General features: G+C 43.9%; 1 protein-coding gene across 2 annotated transcripts in view; it reads right to left on the bottom strand.

Annotated features, from left to right (window-relative positions):
- Window positions 1-20,190, bottom strand: part of FAM171A1 (family with sequence similarity 171 member A1) — a 343,848-nt gene that overhangs the window by 24,992 nt on the left and 298,666 nt on the right. For both annotated transcript variants that reach the window (XM_085631254.1, XM_085631255.1), the window contains exon 7: window positions 13,511-13,625. In XM_085631254.1, the coding sequence (XP_085487380.1) occupies window positions 13,511-13,625 (115 nt within the window). The remainder of the gene's footprint in view (window positions 1-13,510; window positions 13,626-20,190) is intronic.

The raw sequence follows: 20,190 nt of genomic DNA, 5'->3' as shown, positions 1-20,190 counted from the left end.
CCGCCAACTGCGCGGTACAATCACCCAATGACTGCGTATGCACAACATCGGACTGGAATTCACCATTTACGAAAGTACCGACCACAATTGCGCAAGCCGCTGAATAGGCGGGCTTTGAACCAGTTGCCGGATGCGCAGAACCGTCAGTGTAAATGACACAATGGTAATCCTCGAGCGGGCGCAAGGACAGAGGAGCCGGATGAACGAATTCATACTGCAAAAACTCCTGAGTTTGAAGTGCCACGTCAAAGATATATGTGACGTCCGGCAATGTCAAGGAAGTGGCTCATTGTATCCACCTTGGATGCAAAGCCTTAGAATTTGGTACACTTGCTTTTGTCACCGCCTCAAGGGCAGGATATGGTGTTACCACCAACATGCGTTTACCCTGCGATAGCGCTCGTTCTTTCAGAATCGCCATCTGCACAGCCGTCAGAACTTTCTCGACAGCGGAAAATCGCAGTTCAGCCGAAGTGTACAAGTGTGATTTGTAAGCAATGGGGACGGTGTCGCCCTCATTGAATGTTAAGTATGTGAAACCAACTGCGCCGGGCACGATTCTTATGACCAGGTTAGTGTGGTTATCACGCGTCAGTAAGTATTTTGAAGCAAGAAGATCAGCTAGCAATGACTGCAATATAGCTGAATGCTCTGGCAGCCAACAAGATTTGGAAAAAGTAGGTTGTACCAAGGCATAAAGCAGCTTGATACGCTGGGCATAATCCGGGATGCAAGTTCGACCGAAATTCAGAAAACCCAGCAGAGATTGTAATTTCTTCAGTGACGTAGGAGCACGGAGGCATGCGCACTTCTCTAGAAAGTGCGGAGCCAATCCTCGACCTTCATTGTTGAGTTTGTACCCCAAGAACAACACTGTATATTCCGCAATGTGAGACTTCGCAAAGTTGAATTTGTAACCGAAGTCTGCAAACAAAACAATAAAGCGATCAACGCGACGGAGATGCGGGTCCAACTCGTCATCTGTGAGATAAATGTCATCCACATATGAGTACGCATCAGGGTCTACACCCTCTAAGAGAGAGACCACGCGAGCGGCAAAGACTCCAGGGCTGTTCTTATAGCCCATTGGTAATCTTTTGAATTGTTTTTGTTTGCCACCCGAGGTGAACGCCGTCCACTCACTACTAAGAGAGGACAGGTTATGGCTGTAAAAGCCATTGGAAATGTCAAGTGTGGTTTTAAACCTTTTTCTCACAAGACTATCGACGAGAGCCGAACTGTGGGCGTTTTGTACTGCACATGTCCGGCAAGGAGAGTTTAGGTGCCGGTAATCAAAAACTAGGTGGTACGACCCGTCAGGCTTCGTCACAGTGAACAAAGGATTATTCATAGGTGACACACATGTTTCGATTACTCCTTGATATTCCAATTGTTTAAGGATCGACGCGATGTGAGGTCTAGCTTCGTGACGCATGGGGTGTTGAGGTTGGGGCGTAGTCCGCAACGGAATCTAATGGCCGGGAGACAATTTATCCCAGCCAACCTGTTTTCGATATAACGCAGGTGCTAGCACCTGAGCCCATTCCTCTGCGTACTTTTTAGCTTGGACCTTCGGCACTGTGTGCGCAAAGGACGGAAGGATTACTTCCTCCCCTCTAGGAGCATCTAAAATGAAAGCCGGAGGCCAATCTGCCTCCGCCAATAGAATATCATAGGAAGTGGTCAGATTATGCCAAAAAAAAAAAACCTTGAATTGTACGTTGTATGTCACCTTCAATTTGAATGACTATATTATACAGTCTATCAGGGGGAGACACCCGAGTATCAGCAGTTTCAATATTCACGAATATATCAGTTGCTGTCGCCACCCGATATGGACGCAGTGCTTGTCGCACTACTGTAACTTCCGCCGCGCTGTCTAGCAGCGTTAGCGCCCATGTCAGGTTCTGAAGCTGCGTCCGTACCATCTGAGGCATACCTCGCTGTCAGCGCTGCAACTTTCTTCTTTTGAAACGGGGGTCTTTGACGCGCAGATTCGTCCTGCTTGCCTTTGCCGTCCGACTGGCGGGGTTGCTCACGACTTTGAGCACCCCTTCCTTTCCCACGGTCTCCGCCACCGGATTGTGAAGCAGATGTGTCCTGTGAAGAACGAGGAGAGCGTTGTTCAGAAACCTGAAATCTATCAGGCGACTTAATACGAGATCGACCGTGCAGATCATATGTGCGTTCGGTAGACGACTGTACCGGTGAGGCAGGACGTGAACCCTGTGTCTGTTGCTGTTTCCCCTGTTTCTTAGCTCTCCAACTTTGCTTAGGAAAGTTGGGGCGTTCGTCTTTTGTAGACGAGCTCACCTTAGTTTGCTGCACTATATCAGGAATGATCACAGTCGGTTTTACACCCAAGGCACTATGACCCACGGTCCTATATGCCTTCACAATTACTTTAGCGAACTCTTTGGGCTTGTCGAGGTCATCCACGCGGTCCATCATATTTGCAACTTGGAACTGCATGGCATCTCCTTTGAGGTTGCCCATTACCATGGAGCATACCACATCGAAGCTGTCGACAAGCCTCATTCCCAATTCAATAGCAGCCTCCGCACCATGATTCTCCTGAACCTTTTTGATGACGGATGGTAGCACAGACATAGACGGAGTGCCATAGCACTTCGAATAGGTCGCGGCAAAGACCTTACCCCAGTAGTCACAATCGGCCATATCCGGGACCAGGTCTTTAGGCAAAGTAATGGTGAGGATCCGGTGTTTCTCCACAGGAGATGTATTTGGAAAAACCGCTTCCAACTGGTCAAATTTCTCAGCAAGCCAATAAGGAAATTCATCCTTACTTTGGGGGCGCTTGCCGACCACCGAATTAACCATAACAGGACTAATAACCACCGCGTGGAGGTCCGTAGGTTGTCCCGCAACAGCAGGTGCCCCCACCTGCACGTTGCGTGACACGTACTGCACTAAAGCCCTATGGACCGTAATCAGGGCTGTGTGTAGTACACGCAACTCAGCCACCGCCACCGTGAGATAGCAGGGATGAGTCGTAAAGCCGGCCAGCACCGGCCAGGTGGCCCCTACAACAGACAACGTGCCCATTCTCGCCGGTGCAACCGCATGGGGAAGGGCGCCATTAAACCAAATAGTATGCTGCCAGGCTGAGATTGGAATTTCTTGTGTCCTATATTGGGTATAGACCGCAGGCAGCTGTGTGGCAGTATAGGTATGAAACGTATCATCGTCATCTACCGCCGGAAAAGTCACCCATGAGTAAAACAACTCATACGGGTATGACGCATCAGCGCTTACCACAAAAATTACAGCCATCCCATCATCCGGCACCCCATACATCGTCAAATGACGGCGCAGAGGTGCACAGCTATGCGCGGCTATGTCAACCGCCATCAGGACACACTAAAGAGTATCAACTATATCAACAGTAGCACTGGGGTTCAGAAAAAATAACCTTTTTAATGATCAAGCTTGAAGGAACCTATTAGTGAAAACACAGGTAGGTTAAACCGTCACTCCCGTTATCCGGAAACCAGAGTGAGGGTGTTGTGGACTAATAGAAGCACTACTAAGGCGTTTAAAATCAATAGACCAAACGTTAGGTGCGCCATGTTGCAGGGATTCTGCTTATGCACAGAACTATGCGCAGGAACCCAGGCCCTCAGTGAATTGTGGTGTACCAAAAACTCACCTCAGAACCCAGAACCCCTTATCCGGCCAGCATCAGTGTCCCATTCGTTATCCGAGGTTTCGCTCGGCGGTCCCAATGTACAGACAACCCAGAACAAGCGACTTAGTATATTTCTCAGGAATGGTGGGAATCAGAAATACCTTTTTGTAATTATTCTCATACCAGTCCACAACAGAATAAACAGACACGGTAAAAGTTTAAAGAGTTTATTTTATAAACCTCGTGTCCTAAGATGCAGCAGTTTGGCTAACATAAGCAGACAAACGATTAAAATCAAAACCATCAGCATAGTTACAATACTATAGAAAATGAAAGGAGTAATCATACTAAAATGACAGTGGATCTAAGCCACCTTCCTTTCTCTAGCAAACTAATAGTATTATTATTAGACTAGTAACAGGTCTCTAGGCTTGTATGGGGAACCCCATACCGTAAAGATCAGCTCAGTGAGATCACATCACAGGATCAGCTATGCTCTGCTCCTGGGAAAGCTCTTCTTCCGAATGTAATGAAAACATGTAACACTGCAATATTAAAAGCACCCGACTTTCAGGTATTTGCAGCTGCGTGCGGGTTATGGCTAAACTAGTGGGCCGATCGACCTGAACTCAACAACATGCACCATCTAGCGACCCAGACTGTTTCTTTACACTGTGTACAGACCAAGGTCGCTGCTCACTGTTTGGGATGTGAACAACAGACAGTTCTCATGTGAAGCAAAGTCGAGTAAGCATTTCGCAATTTAATAACATGTGACTACAGTGTCGTGTGCAAAAGCAGCAAAAGCGGCAAGATGGCTTTCTAACATCTAACGCGGTTGTGCTAACTTAGCATTGTACATATATAGATAACGATCTTCACTACACTAGTATGAGAGTGAGGGAGTGTTGTTGTAGTTTGCGCACCACTAATGGAATGAGTGGGAGAGGCGGAAAAGCGTACGCAAATCTGCCTGACCAGTTCATCCATATCGCATTTCCTTTGGACAATGGGTGTGGATATCTGGCGGCGAAGCTTGGGCATTTGGCGTTTTCGTGGGTGGCGAAGAGGTCTATCTGTGGATGCCCCCACAGTTAAAAGTATGGGTGAAGAACTTGTGGATGTAGTTCCCACTCGTGGATCTGTTGTGCCCGTCTGCTGTGGATGTAGTTCCCACTCGTGGATCTGTTGTGCCTCTCTGCTGAGTAGATCGGCCATAGTGTTTTGGACTCCTGGGACATGTTGGGCCAGGAGAAAGATTTTCTGGGGTATGGCCCATCTCCATATGCTCTGTGCTAGCTGAGAGAGCTGTGGAGTGTGTGCCGCCTTGTTTTTGTATGTAATACATGGCTGTCATGTTGTCTGTGCGGACTAGGACTGCCTTGCCTGAAATCTGTGTTTGGAAGGATTTCAGGGCTAAGAATATCGCTAGTAACTCCAGATGGTTGATGTGGAGTTTGTTGAGGTGTCCATCTGCCCTGCATGGTGTGATGTAACAGGTGAGCTCCCCAGCCTGAGAGCGATGCGTCCGTTGTCAGTATTATCTGAGGAACCGGGTCCAGGAACAGTCACCCTTTGGCAAGGTTATTGGTGGTCCACCACTGCAGAGTGCGATGGGTACGACCGTCTACCAACACCAGATCTGTTAATTGATCTTGGGCCTGGTTCCATTGGCGTGCTAAGCACTCTTGGAGAGGACGCATATGGAGTCTTGCGTGAGGTACTATGAATATGCAAGAGGCCATCATCCTGATTAGTTGCATAAACACTCGAGCTGGAAGGGAGTGTTGTGCTGTAAATTTTGCGCGTAGAGCCTGAATGCTTGTGATCCTGGCCGGACTGGGGTAGGCTAGCGCTTTTGAGGTGTCTATGGTGGCGCCGAGGTATTGTTTTACGTGGGGCAGTTGCAGATGGGACTTTGCATGATTTACCGTGAAGCCCAGTTGGTGAAGTAGCTGGATAGTGGCAGGTGTGTGTTGTACACACTGGTTGTATGAGCTGGCTTTTATTAGCCAGTCGTCTAGGTATGGGGAAGACATGGATGTGTTGTCTCCTGAGGTGTGCTGCCACGACTGCTAGGCACTTGGTGAATACCCGTGGTGCTGTTGTGACTCCGAATGGGAGTACTTTGAATTTTGTAGTGTTGGTTGTCCACTATGAATCTGAGGAACTTCCTGTGAGCGTGATGTACAGGAATGTGGAAGTAAGCGTCTTTTAGGTCTAAAGTGGTGAGGAAGTCGTTTTGGGAGAGCAGGGGAAGTACCTGCCGAAGTGTTACCATGTGAAAATGGCCCGAGTGTATGTATGTGTTTAAATCCTAAGATCCCGAGCCAGGCATGGCGACGGAGGAGGAGGACGCTAGTATTGATGGCCCTGGAGGCGGTGTCTGCTGCATCTAGGGCACAACGGATGGAGGTATTAGTGATGGTTTTGCCCTCCTGAATTAACTAGTTTGCCCTGTTTTTGTATTTGTCAGGGAGGTGTTGCATTATGGCTTCTAACTCGTCATAATGGGCCCTGTCATATCTAGCCAGTAACGCTTGTGTATTGGAGATACGCCATATATTGGCAGCTTGTGATGCAGTGCGCTTGCCGGATGCGTCCCAGAGTTTTGACTCTTTGTCAGGTGGTGGTGCTTCGCCTGGGAGTTGGCCCTCTTCCATGCAGTGGACACTACCAGTGAATCTAGCTGTGCTGGCCCTCTGATGTAGGAGGGATCTGTAGGGGCGGCTTTGTATTTTTTGTCAATGTGCGGGTTAATGACCCTGGCTCTGACTGGGTCTTTAAAGACCTCTGGCGCATGTTTTCCAACTCCTTTGAACATGGGCAGTATGGAGGTGGCCCTATGCGTGGTGTCGAAAGTATCGAGGCGGAAATCCTCCACCACGGGGTCGGTATGGAGATCTACCCTGTGATAGTGTGCAGCCCTTTGGAGTAAATGGTTGCACCCCAATGAGTCTTCTGGTGGGGATGGTCTTGAAGGATAGAGATCATCTTGTGGGACGTTAGGGATGTTGGGGATGTTATAGTTGTCCGATGGGTCTGGGGAGCCTGTGGGAGTAGGGTCCCCTGTAGGTAAATCATGGGGCACGTCCCCCATGTCATCATATGTGTCGTCATGATCATTATCATCCGGAGGGGGTGTTGGGGGAATGATGAGGAGGGGGTGGAGAAGGAGAAGGAGAAGGTGGAGGGGGAGAAGGTGGCAGGGGACGAAGAGGTGGGGAAGGCATTCTGAAAGGTGAGGTAGCAGAGTCCTTCCTCTTTGGAGGTGGTGCTGGGGCAGGTTTTTCCAGCTGTCTCTTTTTGCTGCTGAGCATCAAATGTCTGGTTTTGGGATCCTTGGTCAATGTCTTTTGCAAGGGATCTGGTGTAAAGAGTTCTTCTGAAGGTGGTTTATCCGTTGGCGCCGAGGGTGTCGGGGCCGTTGGTTTTCTGGCATTAGTGTCCTGTTTGGAAGTATGCGGCTTAGAAAGGGCTTTTTGTTTGGTCGGTGCCGAGATGTGTTTCGGCATCGAGATGTCGGTGCCGGTGGCTTTGTGTGCTTTTGTCGGTTCCGGGGATGGATTCGGTACCGAGGAGGTGGAACCGGGTTTCGGCACCAAGTGTTTCGGTATGGGGCTCGGTGCCAAAGAGGAGGCCATTTTCTTTCTCCGTGTCGGTGCGGAGGAGTATTTGTCGGCACTGACGGTGGGCTGGCTCAAGCCCGAGCCGCCGGTAGGCTTAATCGGCTTCTTTACCGCTCCCGAAGGAGCTGTGTGGGAAGCAGTGTCTTTGGTCTTACCTAGGCCCGGAGGCGAAGGCGTGACCGAAGCCTTTTTCGGTGCCGGCGAGGGTGTGGGGGGGGGGGGCAAATTGGTACTCACGACCCTCTGTGCCGGAGTGATGTCCTCCACATCAGAATCGTCTGCTTCGGAAGCACTGACGAGGCTCTCGTCGGTGTGGTGTTCTTCTGGAGCGTCGACGCCCTCTCCGAAGAGGTCATCTGGAATCGCCGTCAACGAGTGCGCCATGGTCCTTCTTGCTCTTCGGTCTCGAATCGTTTTCTTGGACCGGAAGGACTTGCACGCCGGAGAGTCTCGAGCCTCGTGTTCAGGGGAGAGGCAGAGATTACATGCTTCGTGGAGATCGGTGTGGGGGAATTTGGACCCACATCGAGGGCACTTCTTTAAGGGAGTCCTTTCCATGAGCCAAGACCGGAGCTTGGGTAGGCCCGAAGGCCGGCATCGACGACTGGAATGGAAGGTCTTGATCTATGAGAGCCGCGTCGATTGTGGAGATCGCGATCGAAACAATACCGCAAATTGGGGTGAGGATTGCGCGTTGATTGAACTGGAAAACTGTTCGGAACCGGAGCGTGAAGATCACATCCGAGCCCGATGGCGGAAAAAAACAATCTGAGGATGGAGCCGAAGCCCATGCGCAATACGATCCAAAGGAGGAGTCACCGACCTCGTGACTTACAAAGACTTTACAGGAGTGTAATATGCAGCTCATATGCCTCGAACATAAGCTTTCAAGTGAAGGCAAGAGCCTGGCAGCTAACTTTTTAGAAAAGTGTGCGCTGCTCCAACCTCCAAAAACGCTGAAAAATGTACAATCCATCTTGGGTTTTTTAAATTTTGGAAGAACTTACGTTCTGAATTACGCAGAAAGGGTTAAACCTCTACGAATTAATCAAACCTGATTTTTCAACAAAACATTGGACACAAGAACACACAGACATCCTGCGTTCACTCCAAGCTAACATGTTAGCAACAAATCACCTACAAACACACGTAAATAAATGCAATTTAGTGATCCGAATAATTTCGGGTCAATGCGGATTCACCTATTTAACATTTAATGAGGGTGAAAAAGTACCAATAGCATACAATTCACATTTGTATACACAAGCAGAAATGCGCTTCACTTCAACAGAAAAGATACTGACAGCAGTTCAAACCACTGTAGCAAAAGAAAGAGTTCTAGCTCAGGGGAAACACATTATTGTTGTGACTGTGGTACCAGCCTTAGAGGCGGTTACAAAAGCGAGCATTCTAAATGCAAAAGCTTTACATCCTAGATGGATACAATGGGTTAATTCTCTTGCTGCAACAGATGTTGAATATGTTTTTGATCCTGATTTAAAAACACAAGCGTTCCTGCAATATGAATATGAATGTCCTCTGCCCACTGAAATTCTGCCTCTCGATCAGTACAAATTTATAATTTATACTGACGTATCAGCACAACCTGCTACAGAGAGTAAGCAAGCTTACAGGACAGCATGCACAATTGTTAAAGGTCGCATGCGTGATGGTAATTTCCGACCAATGGTCACTAAAACTCAATCTCTAGGAGATTGTACAGCTCAGCGAGCTGAACTACAAGCATTCAAACTGGCACTTGAGAATACAGATTGCGAATTCCCCACACTTATAGTGTGCGATTTCTTTTACTGTGTCCAGTCATATAATGAATATTTACAGAATTGGCTTGAAAACGGATTCAAAGATGCAAAAGGTTGCATAATAAAGCCTAAAACGATTTGGGAACAAGTAGTTCAGTTGAGAAACGAACTACCAAAAGCTCACGTAATACACACGCTGAGTCATCAACGTGATGGCGTTCACGTTACAGGGAATTCATTGGCTGATGAAGCCGCAAAGGGGACTGTTCAGACGGCTTCCATAGCTGCGATCACTCGTTCAAAACAGAGAATAGACAGTGAGATATTGTTGGCTGTCAATGCTTCAAGCAAAGGCAGTGGTGCAGTGTTACCAAAGAAAATTTCCACTCAAGTACTCATATGTAATTGATGCGAACAGCATTTCTTTTGCTCAAATCCCTGGAGTGGGGGATAGGGTAATTCCAAACATGGAACGTAGATTAGGACTGATCCTAGTAGCACATGAAGGGATAGCCTCTGCCAATGCAGGTGTTTCTGCAACAGTATCTTTACTAAAACAACGATATTGGTGGCCTGGCATTAGGAAACAGACCAAAAACTATATTTTGGAATGTGAAATATGCCAACAGATGAAAGTCTCCACAGTGAAACGTCCTGCGCAGACCCCCGTGTTGATTTCAGACAAACCATTAGCTTGTGTTTACCTGGACCACTGCGGTCCCTTGCAAAGGGACGGTAACTATAAACATATAACGGTCGCAGTAGATTCGTACTCAAGGTTCCTATGGATGTGGCCTCAGCGCTCGGCTGACGCTCGAACGGTTATTAAAGATTTGCAAGTCTTTATCAGCACATACGCAATTGGCACGCTACATTCTGACCAGGGCCCTGCGTTTAGCTCTTGGGCTTACAAAGAAGCCATTGCCAGTTTGGGCCTAGCATTGCGGTACTCCTCTCCGTTTCATCCTGAGGGAAGAGGGAAATTCTGGTGTGGAAAGGATAAACCCGGACATAAAGCAGTCTATAACAGCTAGAGTATTAGGTTCGGGTGATGGGTGGGTCCACATCTTTATGGGGTCCAACGCTCATTAAATAATTTGCCAAGAAGTTCTCTGGGGGAGGTCACTCCATATGAGGTCCTATTTGGGACAAGGATGTGGGTTCCTGATCTTTACTGTAAAGGCACAGTGGTGGAAAATAAACCCTTTGATATCAAAGATTGTTTGGCTGTTTTACAGAATCTTAATGAACTAAGATCGAAACAAAGCAACGTGTTCCTGAAGCCAACCACCACTGGGGAAATCCGGCAGTCCCAGCAAGGCCTGTCTGGATCCCAAAAGTTGGGGATCTAGTCGAGAGAAGATTGCGGACAAAAAGGAATTTGGACCTTCTTACAGACAACCAGTACCTGTCCTAGCCGTCCACGGAACAAGAACAGTACTTCTGCCGCCCCTTGCTGGAATAAAGGAGAGAAGATATGTGTCAATCGACCTCATCAAACCACACTATGTGGCCGATACTAAATAGTAGGCCTCGTGGACTCAGACCTACTAGCAGACGCCGTCCTCTTGCTACTATCCAAGAGGTTCAGACTGAAAGACTCATAACCAACCAGAATTCAGCAGTAATAGATGAAGGACTAAGTAACAACGCTATGGCACTCATCCCTCTTGAAACTCAAGTAACAGTTCGTCCAGATACACCTGTCTACACAAACGTAACACGTGATCAACTGGTTCCAGCGATTTCGATGAATCCTGATGAAATTCCAACAATTGACCAAACTGCTTCTGGCTACTTCATTAACTTTGATATGTTTTCTGAGGATCCAGGTGAACCTGAAACACCAGCTCTAAAAACTTTCAAACAACAAGTACAAGAATTTTTTCATTTTCTGAAAGACACTTATCTAGTTTCACCATGGATTGAACTATGGATTATTTCTGGAATATTTTTCTTTCTGCTTTGGCTAGCTTTGGTAATGACTCTTAGCGTGTTTATGAATGGCAGATACATTTGTATGGATACCGAAAGTAAAAATGTGAACTTACTTTTAAAACCACATCAATCTTCCCATTGTAAAGCAAGAGACTTGTCAACAGTGATCACAGACGTTCCTCTACAGGATGGTATAGTTTGGGACAAAACCGATTTCGACATGTTCGGCCCGACAGAAATTCTGAAGATTCCACATTTATTTAAAATTTCATTAAGTGACTTTATTACCTCCAGTACCTATTCTGATGATTGGGACTTTGAGACTGTTAACATGATGTCTGATCTAGGAAGGTCTGGTACGTTCTCTAACAATGAAAACTTATGAGGGTTCATCAGACTATTAACAGCTTTATTGTTACAACCACTATGGGCCCTTACCCAGAACCCTCTATGATTTAAAGTTGTAGGGGCACACAAAAAAAAAAATCTAAATAAAATAATCTGTATTGTTAGCTCCCTCTCCGTAGGAAGCAAAGAGCTGGTGGGCTCCTCTTTGGGGACCCAAAAATGCTCATTTCATATTCCCTGCTCCTGAAATGGAGCACCCTATAATGACCTAAAAGGGCTATTTACATAAAGTCATAGATCCTCGTGGTGCCCCTAGAAGGGACAGGGGCACGACAAAGATAATTGTTTTCCCCCATACGTGGTGTGAGGCTGCAGTGAGCACAGCAACTCCCTAGGAACACTTGAAAAAAGTTGCAGTAAGTCTCCTGAGTCTCTGAATACATGGCCCCATTAGACCGTACTATATTGTTTCAAAACACTAAGTTTGCGCTGTATGTTTTTTAGCTGAATGTGGTGACCCCTTATGGTTGGTCCTAAGACTAACGTTTGTGGTCTGAAGAGGGGCAATACATGTTTTTTTTTTTTAAACCTCACGTTTAGAGTTATTTGAAATACTACTAAAAATATTTAGGTGACAGTAAATTTTAATTATGGTTATGTTTGTACATGGAAATACATTAAATTATAGTTATTGATAAAATGTGTTGATTTCTTGATAAAGACAGTCGGAGGTCCTTCTCAAGATAGGATGCTCTTCTGCAACATTAAAGATATAATATGGTGCTCCTGAGAGGCAAGGTGGCTGAAAGCTTGATAAGGGCAGACTACAAAGTAAACTTCCAATTTCATGTTTCACACTTTCAATCAATAACATTTCGACATTCCACAAACAATGACTACAATTAAAGTGCTTTTTTCTTAAAGAATTTCAAAGTTGACACCTCTAATACTGAGAAACCATTCAAAATAGATTAAATGCCAAAAGGTTGCAGAGTCACTCCCATTATGGTTTATGCACTGATTTTCAATTTCCACACTCCATTTGATTGACACAATATCTCAACATAAATCCACTGTCAATCAGAAAATTTGGGGACGAGTTGAGGTGACTAATCCACATCTTAGTAGGCCTTTCCATATTCCAATTTACTATTACCACTTCTAAGGGGCGTAATACCTTTCAGGAATGGTGTATTTGCCTATGTGTAGGGAAAAGCACGAGATGCAACACAAAGTGGCACTCCTGTCTGCCTGGTAAGTGGGACCTCAAGTTTGATTGCTGAGCAATCCCCTGAAGTCGCTCAGAAAACAAACACTACTAATTTGATAATAGCACATGGTTCCCAATTGCTTTTTTTAATATGCAAACTTAGTTTAACATCATCATGAGTAAATTAATAAATAGTTATAAGCATTGGCCCAATCAGTAGGTCTATCCTTGACAAGTTAGTACCATGAGTATTTTTTGCGGTAAGAAGTTAAACAAACAAAAAAACATGCCAGCACTTAAATGTGACTTCCATACGATTGCAATAATAATTTTAAAATCATTCACTGATATATCCACAATACCATTGCGTTTTTTTTTTTTAAAACAAGCATTTCAGTTGTTAATGTGTTCTTTAAAATTATGATTATTTGTTAAGGAGACAAAAATAATAAATTTTCACCCAACAAAAATGTTAAAATGTCACAAACACTTTACAACAACAAATTTAAAACGGGGATGGAAAATAAATCAATAACTGGACACCAGACATGCAGGCAAAACAAATAGCCCTTATTAAAGTTAATAAACATAATAAATTAAATGAAATCCCACTTTGAACCAGCTTTATTGAGGAAGAGAAAGGGACTTTATTTAGATCGATGTGAACAAAGTACATATGCTTTGTGCAGTCACTCAAAGTGAAGGAAGTCAATGAGCATGATGGGTTGACCCATTGCTCATGTTACATGCCGTTGTGAGAGGAAGTGAATCAATTTCACAGAACAATGGATGAAGCCCACTGACCAAAATCCCCTCCTATGTATGTACATTAAGTACGAATTTGTGGAAAAACAATAGTCTGGCAAGAAGTTGTCTCAAAGAATAACCTAATAAATAACACAAGGAGAATTAGAACCATGCAACTTAGGAAGTCTGTCATTAATAGCAAACAACACAATAGGCAAAACGTTACCTGCAATAGTACAACAGAAGGCACAGCAAAACCAAAAGTATGAATGCCATTCCTCCTAGAATTGCCAGAAGAAACAGTGTGTGGTAGGAAGCAATGTCCTGGGTGACCATGGAACCTAGAAAATGGAAACAGGAGTTAAGTCATCTGAATGGTCTTAGTTACCTCCTAAAAGTAAAGAATGCAGACCATGTGCACAGTTTCTCCCTCCTCAAATCCAGAGCACATCACACTTCCTTTATACTAGGTATTTGAAAGGGACACTGTTCGTCAGTTACTTGGCCCCTTTGTCACTTTTTACAGGCTTCAATCTGCAGTTGAGAATCAGTCATTGGGGCCTCTACTTCTTGGTACCTACCCTAAACACAGATGTGTGTGTGGGTGATTTAAAGTGCACAGGTTATCTTTCTGAAGGTGTTCTTTAAGGGGGAAGTGGCTCAAAGTCACCTTCCAGCAGTGACTGTGTGTATCTCAAGTATGTAGTGGGTTGTCTGTGAGGTGGTTTTCCGTGGGGTGGTTTTCCGTGGCATTTTGGGTGTTGTACCACTTCATCAAACTTGTGTTAGCTTTTGTTCAGTCTTTGGTGGGAGGAAGGTGTTGAGTTCTTCTAATGGCTACATGTAGTTACAGCAAGTGACTAGAATGTGGTGTTTCAACTAGATATTTTAGTCTGGGAAAATGGATTCGGTTGGTACTACAGGGTCTAATGATCAGATGCCCTGATTATTGATTGGCATGTATTTCCATGTTTCTTTGAGACGCTAAGTTCCCAAATTTCCATCTCTTTTCTTGTTTCCCATAGTGGCCTTTCCAGTGTTTAGCTTACCCCTTTATATCCTGGTCACATAGTTTTGAGCTTTTGGTCTCGAATTGTTCTGGGTGATGTAATCTTATTCACAAAAACTCAGTATTCTGTAAGACATCTTCAAAGTGTAGCTGTCCAGTTCATCTTAAGCTGCACGGTTGACCAAGTGTCAAGGCCATGGTTTGGGTAGGAGTGGTGATTGAATTTCCATTTAACTCGCTCATGTTGAGTTCCGGAATACAGCACTATTGAAAAGGATGTGCAATTGTTTTTTTAAAAATTATTATTATTAAAGAAATACCCAAACTTGCTGGAAACACTAAATTAATTAATGGGATGAGAAGGTTGTTGTGGGGAGGATGGTGGTAGAGGAGCGAGCAGAAATGTGGTCGCAAAATTGTTTTTATTTTGGATGGGGGAGTAGCATTCAGTCGTACTTACTCCAACACCCCCCACACAAAATCTGTATGCAATTCTATAACATTGGCATCACGTTATACAAAAACACATCTCCATTTCTGAACCGGTAACGTTTGGATATTCACACGGAGAATAGAATTTTCTGTAAAAACAATCATTTTTACTTTTTAATAAATTAAGACAACAAAATCGCATGCACACAGAAATTCTGATATTAATATTCCAGACACAGAACATAGAAGTTTTGATGTGGAAACTGGATTAAAACATTTCAAAGTCAATAGGTCAGTTGAAGGAGCAGATGAATCAGGAATAAAAAAAATAAAAAAAAGATAAGGAACAGTGGGAGTTCGGGTCCGGAGCGCTTCGCATCACTCGTGAAACAATAGCTAAATTGTCAGATAAGAGCAAAGGGTTGTGTGCCTTTGCAAACGACCTAGGCTTTAGTATGTCAGTCATTCCAGTGCAAGTATATTGATTTTCTAGTCCTCATCTGTGGTGTATGGTTTCTGATCCAGGTTCTGGTGGAAACATTCACTGCTGGGTTCTGGTTTCCCAGGCTTCTTGTAATTGGAATGCGCCTGACAATATTCTGCATTGTTTCTATTGTTCAAGGGTGCCACATTCCTGTGTTGTTGAGTCGGAGGTTCCCCATAGGTTCCCCATCCCGACTGTTGAACGGTAAAAAATGTATTCTGTTAAGTTAGCCTCTACTCCTCTTCCATTTTGTCCATCAGCCCCCATTTTTGTGTTTCTACGGGGACTTTCATAAAGTCAGAAGTTACATGTTCACTGGAAAGCTGGTTGTACTGATAATACTTGCGTGCCACAGTAAGGAGTCCTGCCCTGCTGAAGGGCCCAAGTGTACAGATGTCTAATCTGTTAGCCCACCAACGCCTGTAACCTCCCTTGCCTATCTACAAAGATGACGTGGGTAGGGGTTTATCAGGATTCAACAGTTCAGCATGTACGCATTATGTAAAATTGCCAAAAGGGGTTGTGTAAGCAATATGTAACAATGACAAAGTGGTTTCAATGTGTTTCACGAGGCACCGAAAAGTATAAATGCCATGTTTGAACTTGTACTTGTTAGTTCCCTCCCTCTGGCACTTGCTGTGTCTGAGTGATGGACTCCTCTCATGAGTGAAATAAACTTGCATTTTGTTTCCACTCCAGTGTTGATCTCATTTTGTGAACCCGTAGACTAAGGGTGTCCCTGCATCAGTGAGACTGATAGGAATCTCACTTCTACACGATAGACCCCAGTGGTGATTCTCTCAGTCATATAGTCTCTTGCATCTGTTTCTCTGTACTCTTGCTTTCCTAGTTCCACCGGAGTCACTAAGTGTGTAAAAAGTCTATATTTATTTCAGTGCCATCTTTGCCATGTTGATATTAATCAATGGAGATACCCAGTACCGTGCATAACCTGGGGACAATTACGTGAAGCGAATAGTGGTTCTGCCACAAATATTTACCATAAAAATAACTTCAAAAGTTATCTATCCCTTTACTCACTTGAGATGTCACAAATGTTTCTCCAAAAAATGTCTAAACACATGATGATACTAGCACAAATTAATTGTGGTATACAATACTTTATTCGGTCAAATCAAAGAATTATGGAAAGGCAAGTACTACACAACAGTTGTGGTGGAGGATGTGAAACACGGTGTAATCGTGTGTATAACGTACATACATCATGACACTTACACTAAATACAAAAAACAAATGACAGAAAACATTCAAAAATAGAGTAAAAAAAACATATATATATATATACACACTCACATAGACCAGAGATTTCTTTACACAGTTATAAAGGTCCCTGTGGAATGTACTACTCCTAATTAAGCGTCGACGTTTCAACCCTACTCAATCTTGTGCTATATTGGAGCATTAACTGAGGGTCTTCTTCAGGACAGAGAATAATAAAGTGTGTAGCCTCTTCCAATGTGGTTCACTAGGAATCCAATGTGGTAGTCATAACAAGGAGCTCAATCTTCGCTCTTTGAGGTAAGGCAATCTGTTCCAATTGGGGCTTGGCGTAATTCTTTGGATTGGTTTAGAGTGCCGCTGCGTGAAGATATCCGTGGACTTAAACTTCAATGCCACTTAGTTGTGTCTCTACAAATAAATAGACTGGCTTGTATTTCACCAGTGAGCTCCTTCTAGTAACGGAATTGGCTTTCGTTGGCTCTTAGGAGGCTAGCATATAGCTTCGCCGTCGGGCTTTCCAATTTGCTCTGTGTCACGAGGTAGAATTTTCTTTATCCACCGGAGTCACTAAGTTTGCAAAAAGGTCTATATTTATTTCAGTGCCGTCTATGCCATGTTGAGCAAGATCAATTTCAGGCAAAGTTTTTGTGGAGGACAGAATTTATAAGAACTGGCCATAAACCTTTAACTGCCTTGCTGCTGATGGTAAGTCTGAAGGTACTGGGATGCTACACATTAAATAGTATGACCTGGATTAGTTTGTTATAATAAGCACTACATTTTCTTTTATACATTCTCAGAAACAAAAAGAGAGGACAATCTGTTAGTTATATTATGGAGCTTCTTTTTAATCTTTTTTTATAAATTTGATGTACAGCTAGAGAGTACAGCCAACAAGTTTTTCACTCTCTGTCACGCAGTGCTGGGGCTCTCAAGGATGTAAATACATGTTTACACATAAGAGTATGAATCAAAATGAACATTCTGAAGATTATAAATAAATACCACATGCATGTAAGCAAGAACTTAAATAATCTGGGGGGTTGGGGAGGCGCTAAGAAATGAGGAACTGCACGTGACAAAAATAGCATTAGTGACAAAAAGGCAATTAATGAGATGTGTAATTGTGGGTTGTTTGGCGAAACGTTGTGTAGCCTACAGGTAGAGGTCTGGCAACTGTATGACGGGACAGAGTAATTAACAAGGAAAACAAAGAGCAAACCTAAGGTGGACTAAGTTGGTATGACAGCTGTTGTAAAAGAAAAGGCGGTTATCTGGTACTTGTAATGTCACAGGGGAAGGAATGCAGCTGTAAGCAAAAAGAAGGTAAAAAGGGGCTGACCAGATCAGACAAGACATGGAACATCCTCCCCATCCGCTTGCGGCAGACCGAAGGCCTTCTGAGCTTCAGAAGACTTCTCAAGACCTGGCTCTTCGAACAGTAGCAGCTTCCCCCCCCCCCCCCAGCGCCTTAAGACCCTCGCGGGTATGTAGCGCGCTTTACAAATGCCAGGACTGATTGATTGATTAGTAAAATGTTTGACAAGTGTCAAGAGAGGCTGTTGACTTTTTGAAAAAGTTTACCAACACTGTTGGTGCCTTAATACTCCATTGTTACAATGCCTATTATAAACTGCTCAAAACGTTGTCTAAAAAATCTGAGCACACCTGGCACTGCACTTTGTCACTAAGCACTGTTTAACCCTTGCAGAACAGAATTACAAAGTATTTAAAGGAAGTCTTCAAAATAGTTTGTTAGTTTGCCAGCCCTGCAGTGGCTGAAACTATTATATTGGCCTTTATGTGCAGATCTGTCCTATAAAAGGGAGAAAATCAGTTGTGTGTTTACTGCACCCAACCAAGCTTCAGGGTCTCCGACAACTTCTACAAAATACTATAGACCCCCTTCAGATACAGTGCCAATGAAAACAGTGCAATTGCCTGTAAAACGCGCATCATCACAACCCTTCAGAAGAAATATGGAGTTCCCTCTTCACTTCTGGCTAATGTAAAGACTCTTCTGCACTCCCCACCGAGATACTCTGATCAGCAGTTAATTCTAGACTTTCTTCCTTTCTTGAAACTCAATTTCAATTCAATTCAATTTATTGCATAATTAATAAAAATTATTAAAATCCACATTTAATATAAAAACAATTATAAAACTGCGTTCATAAATTACTTATTTCGTCTTGTCTTTTGTTTTTAGTTTTTTTTTTTTTTTAATCCATGTCACAAAGTCCCTGGAAGAATATACTTATAATTTTTGAGTTCTTAGTCTAACACGTTTTAAGATTTAGTCACGTGGTAGAACGTCCGGCCTTAATCGCTGTGTTCCTCTTTAATTGTAGTGTAGGGCTGCTCGTTTGCCGGGAGCAGTTTTTTAGCTTCTGTCATAAATTTGAGTCCCCGGCAAGCAAAAATGGGAGAGGAGCCACTCAACCAAGTTATTATCGCTTGCCGGCATGTTGTTATGTTCAAATTGAGACAAATAGCACGTAGGTATTTCCTTCTAAATGTCATTAGCGCTGGGCACACGCAAAACAGGGGAGTTAGAGTTTCGTTATGGTATCCACATAGTCTACATTGGAGACTTTCGTTCTGATGTTTCCACGACGGTCTTAGATCTTTTGAATAATGCAGACCCAGTCTATAGTCAATGAAGATTTTTTTTTAAGTGTTGACTAAAGTGAGTTGCTAAATAGGTCTGCTGTTTCTGATAAGAGTAGGAAGAAATTATGGTCCAAGCATGGCGTCAAGTAGCCAATATAGTTTTGTCCTCTAGTAGAGATTTCCTTTTTGCCACTCTGTTGGCTATTTTACAGAAAGAAGTATGTTCAATTTCTTTGTTCAAAGTTTCTAGGAGATCTAGTTCGTGCAAGCAGGAGTTCAGGTAGGTTGCCCAAGAGTTTCCAGTAGACTCTCTGTCTTGGGTGCTTATCTCTTGCCAACAAACGTGGTCCATTGACTTGGATTGGGCTAGCCGAAGTTTGTGACACCATTTTACAAACCTTGACATTGAACGTAGGTGTTGATTTTGTAAACCAAATTCGAGACTGATTTGAGCCGCAGATGCTGATTTAGGCAGATTGAACACAGATTTGTAGATTTTGTTCTGTAATTCGTTTAAGATTTTGGCCTCGCCTCCGAGCCAAGTGACTAGTCCATATGATAGTGTAGGTTGAATTTGGGCAGACATTACCCTAAGGAGGTGCGTATAGTTGGGACCCCCCATTTTGTGTTGAAGCTGTCTATATGCGTAAATCAATGTTTGGGACTTTGCTTTTATAGTCAGGGTGTGTTCTTTTTTTGAATTGCCTTTCCCAATCGTCACGCCTAGGTACCGGTAATAATTCTCTTCTTCCAGTACTGACTTATCAATCGTCCATGTAAATTTAATCTTCTTGTGCTCAACTAGTCGCAGAATTTTTGTTTTTTCCCTATTTGATTCCAATTTTTCTTGTACTAAATAGGATTGAAGATTGGTTATTAGGCGTTGTAAACCTATTGGGGTTTTACTTAGTAGAACAATATCGTCAGCAAACTGTAGGATTCTTGAAACTCACTGTTTGCTTAACCGGTCTCACCAAATTACAGAACTGAATTATGATTATTTGCAGTGCCTGTCAGGCCATTCCACTTCTCCTCAGCCTCTCGCTAGCCTTTGAAACTGTTTCTTACAAGATTACTCTGTTCATGCTGAAGAGATGTCCGGTGTGAGGACCTCCCGTGCCTGGCT

Source organism: Triturus cristatus, chromosome 10 (assembly GCF_964204655.1).
Source record: "Triturus cristatus chromosome 10, aTriCri1.1, whole genome shotgun sequence".
NCBI classification, from domain to species: Eukaryota; Metazoa; Chordata; class Amphibia; order Caudata; family Salamandridae; genus Triturus; species Triturus cristatus.
Note: the sequence above shows the minus strand (reverse complement) of the source record. Positions and strands in the feature narration are given on the sequence as shown.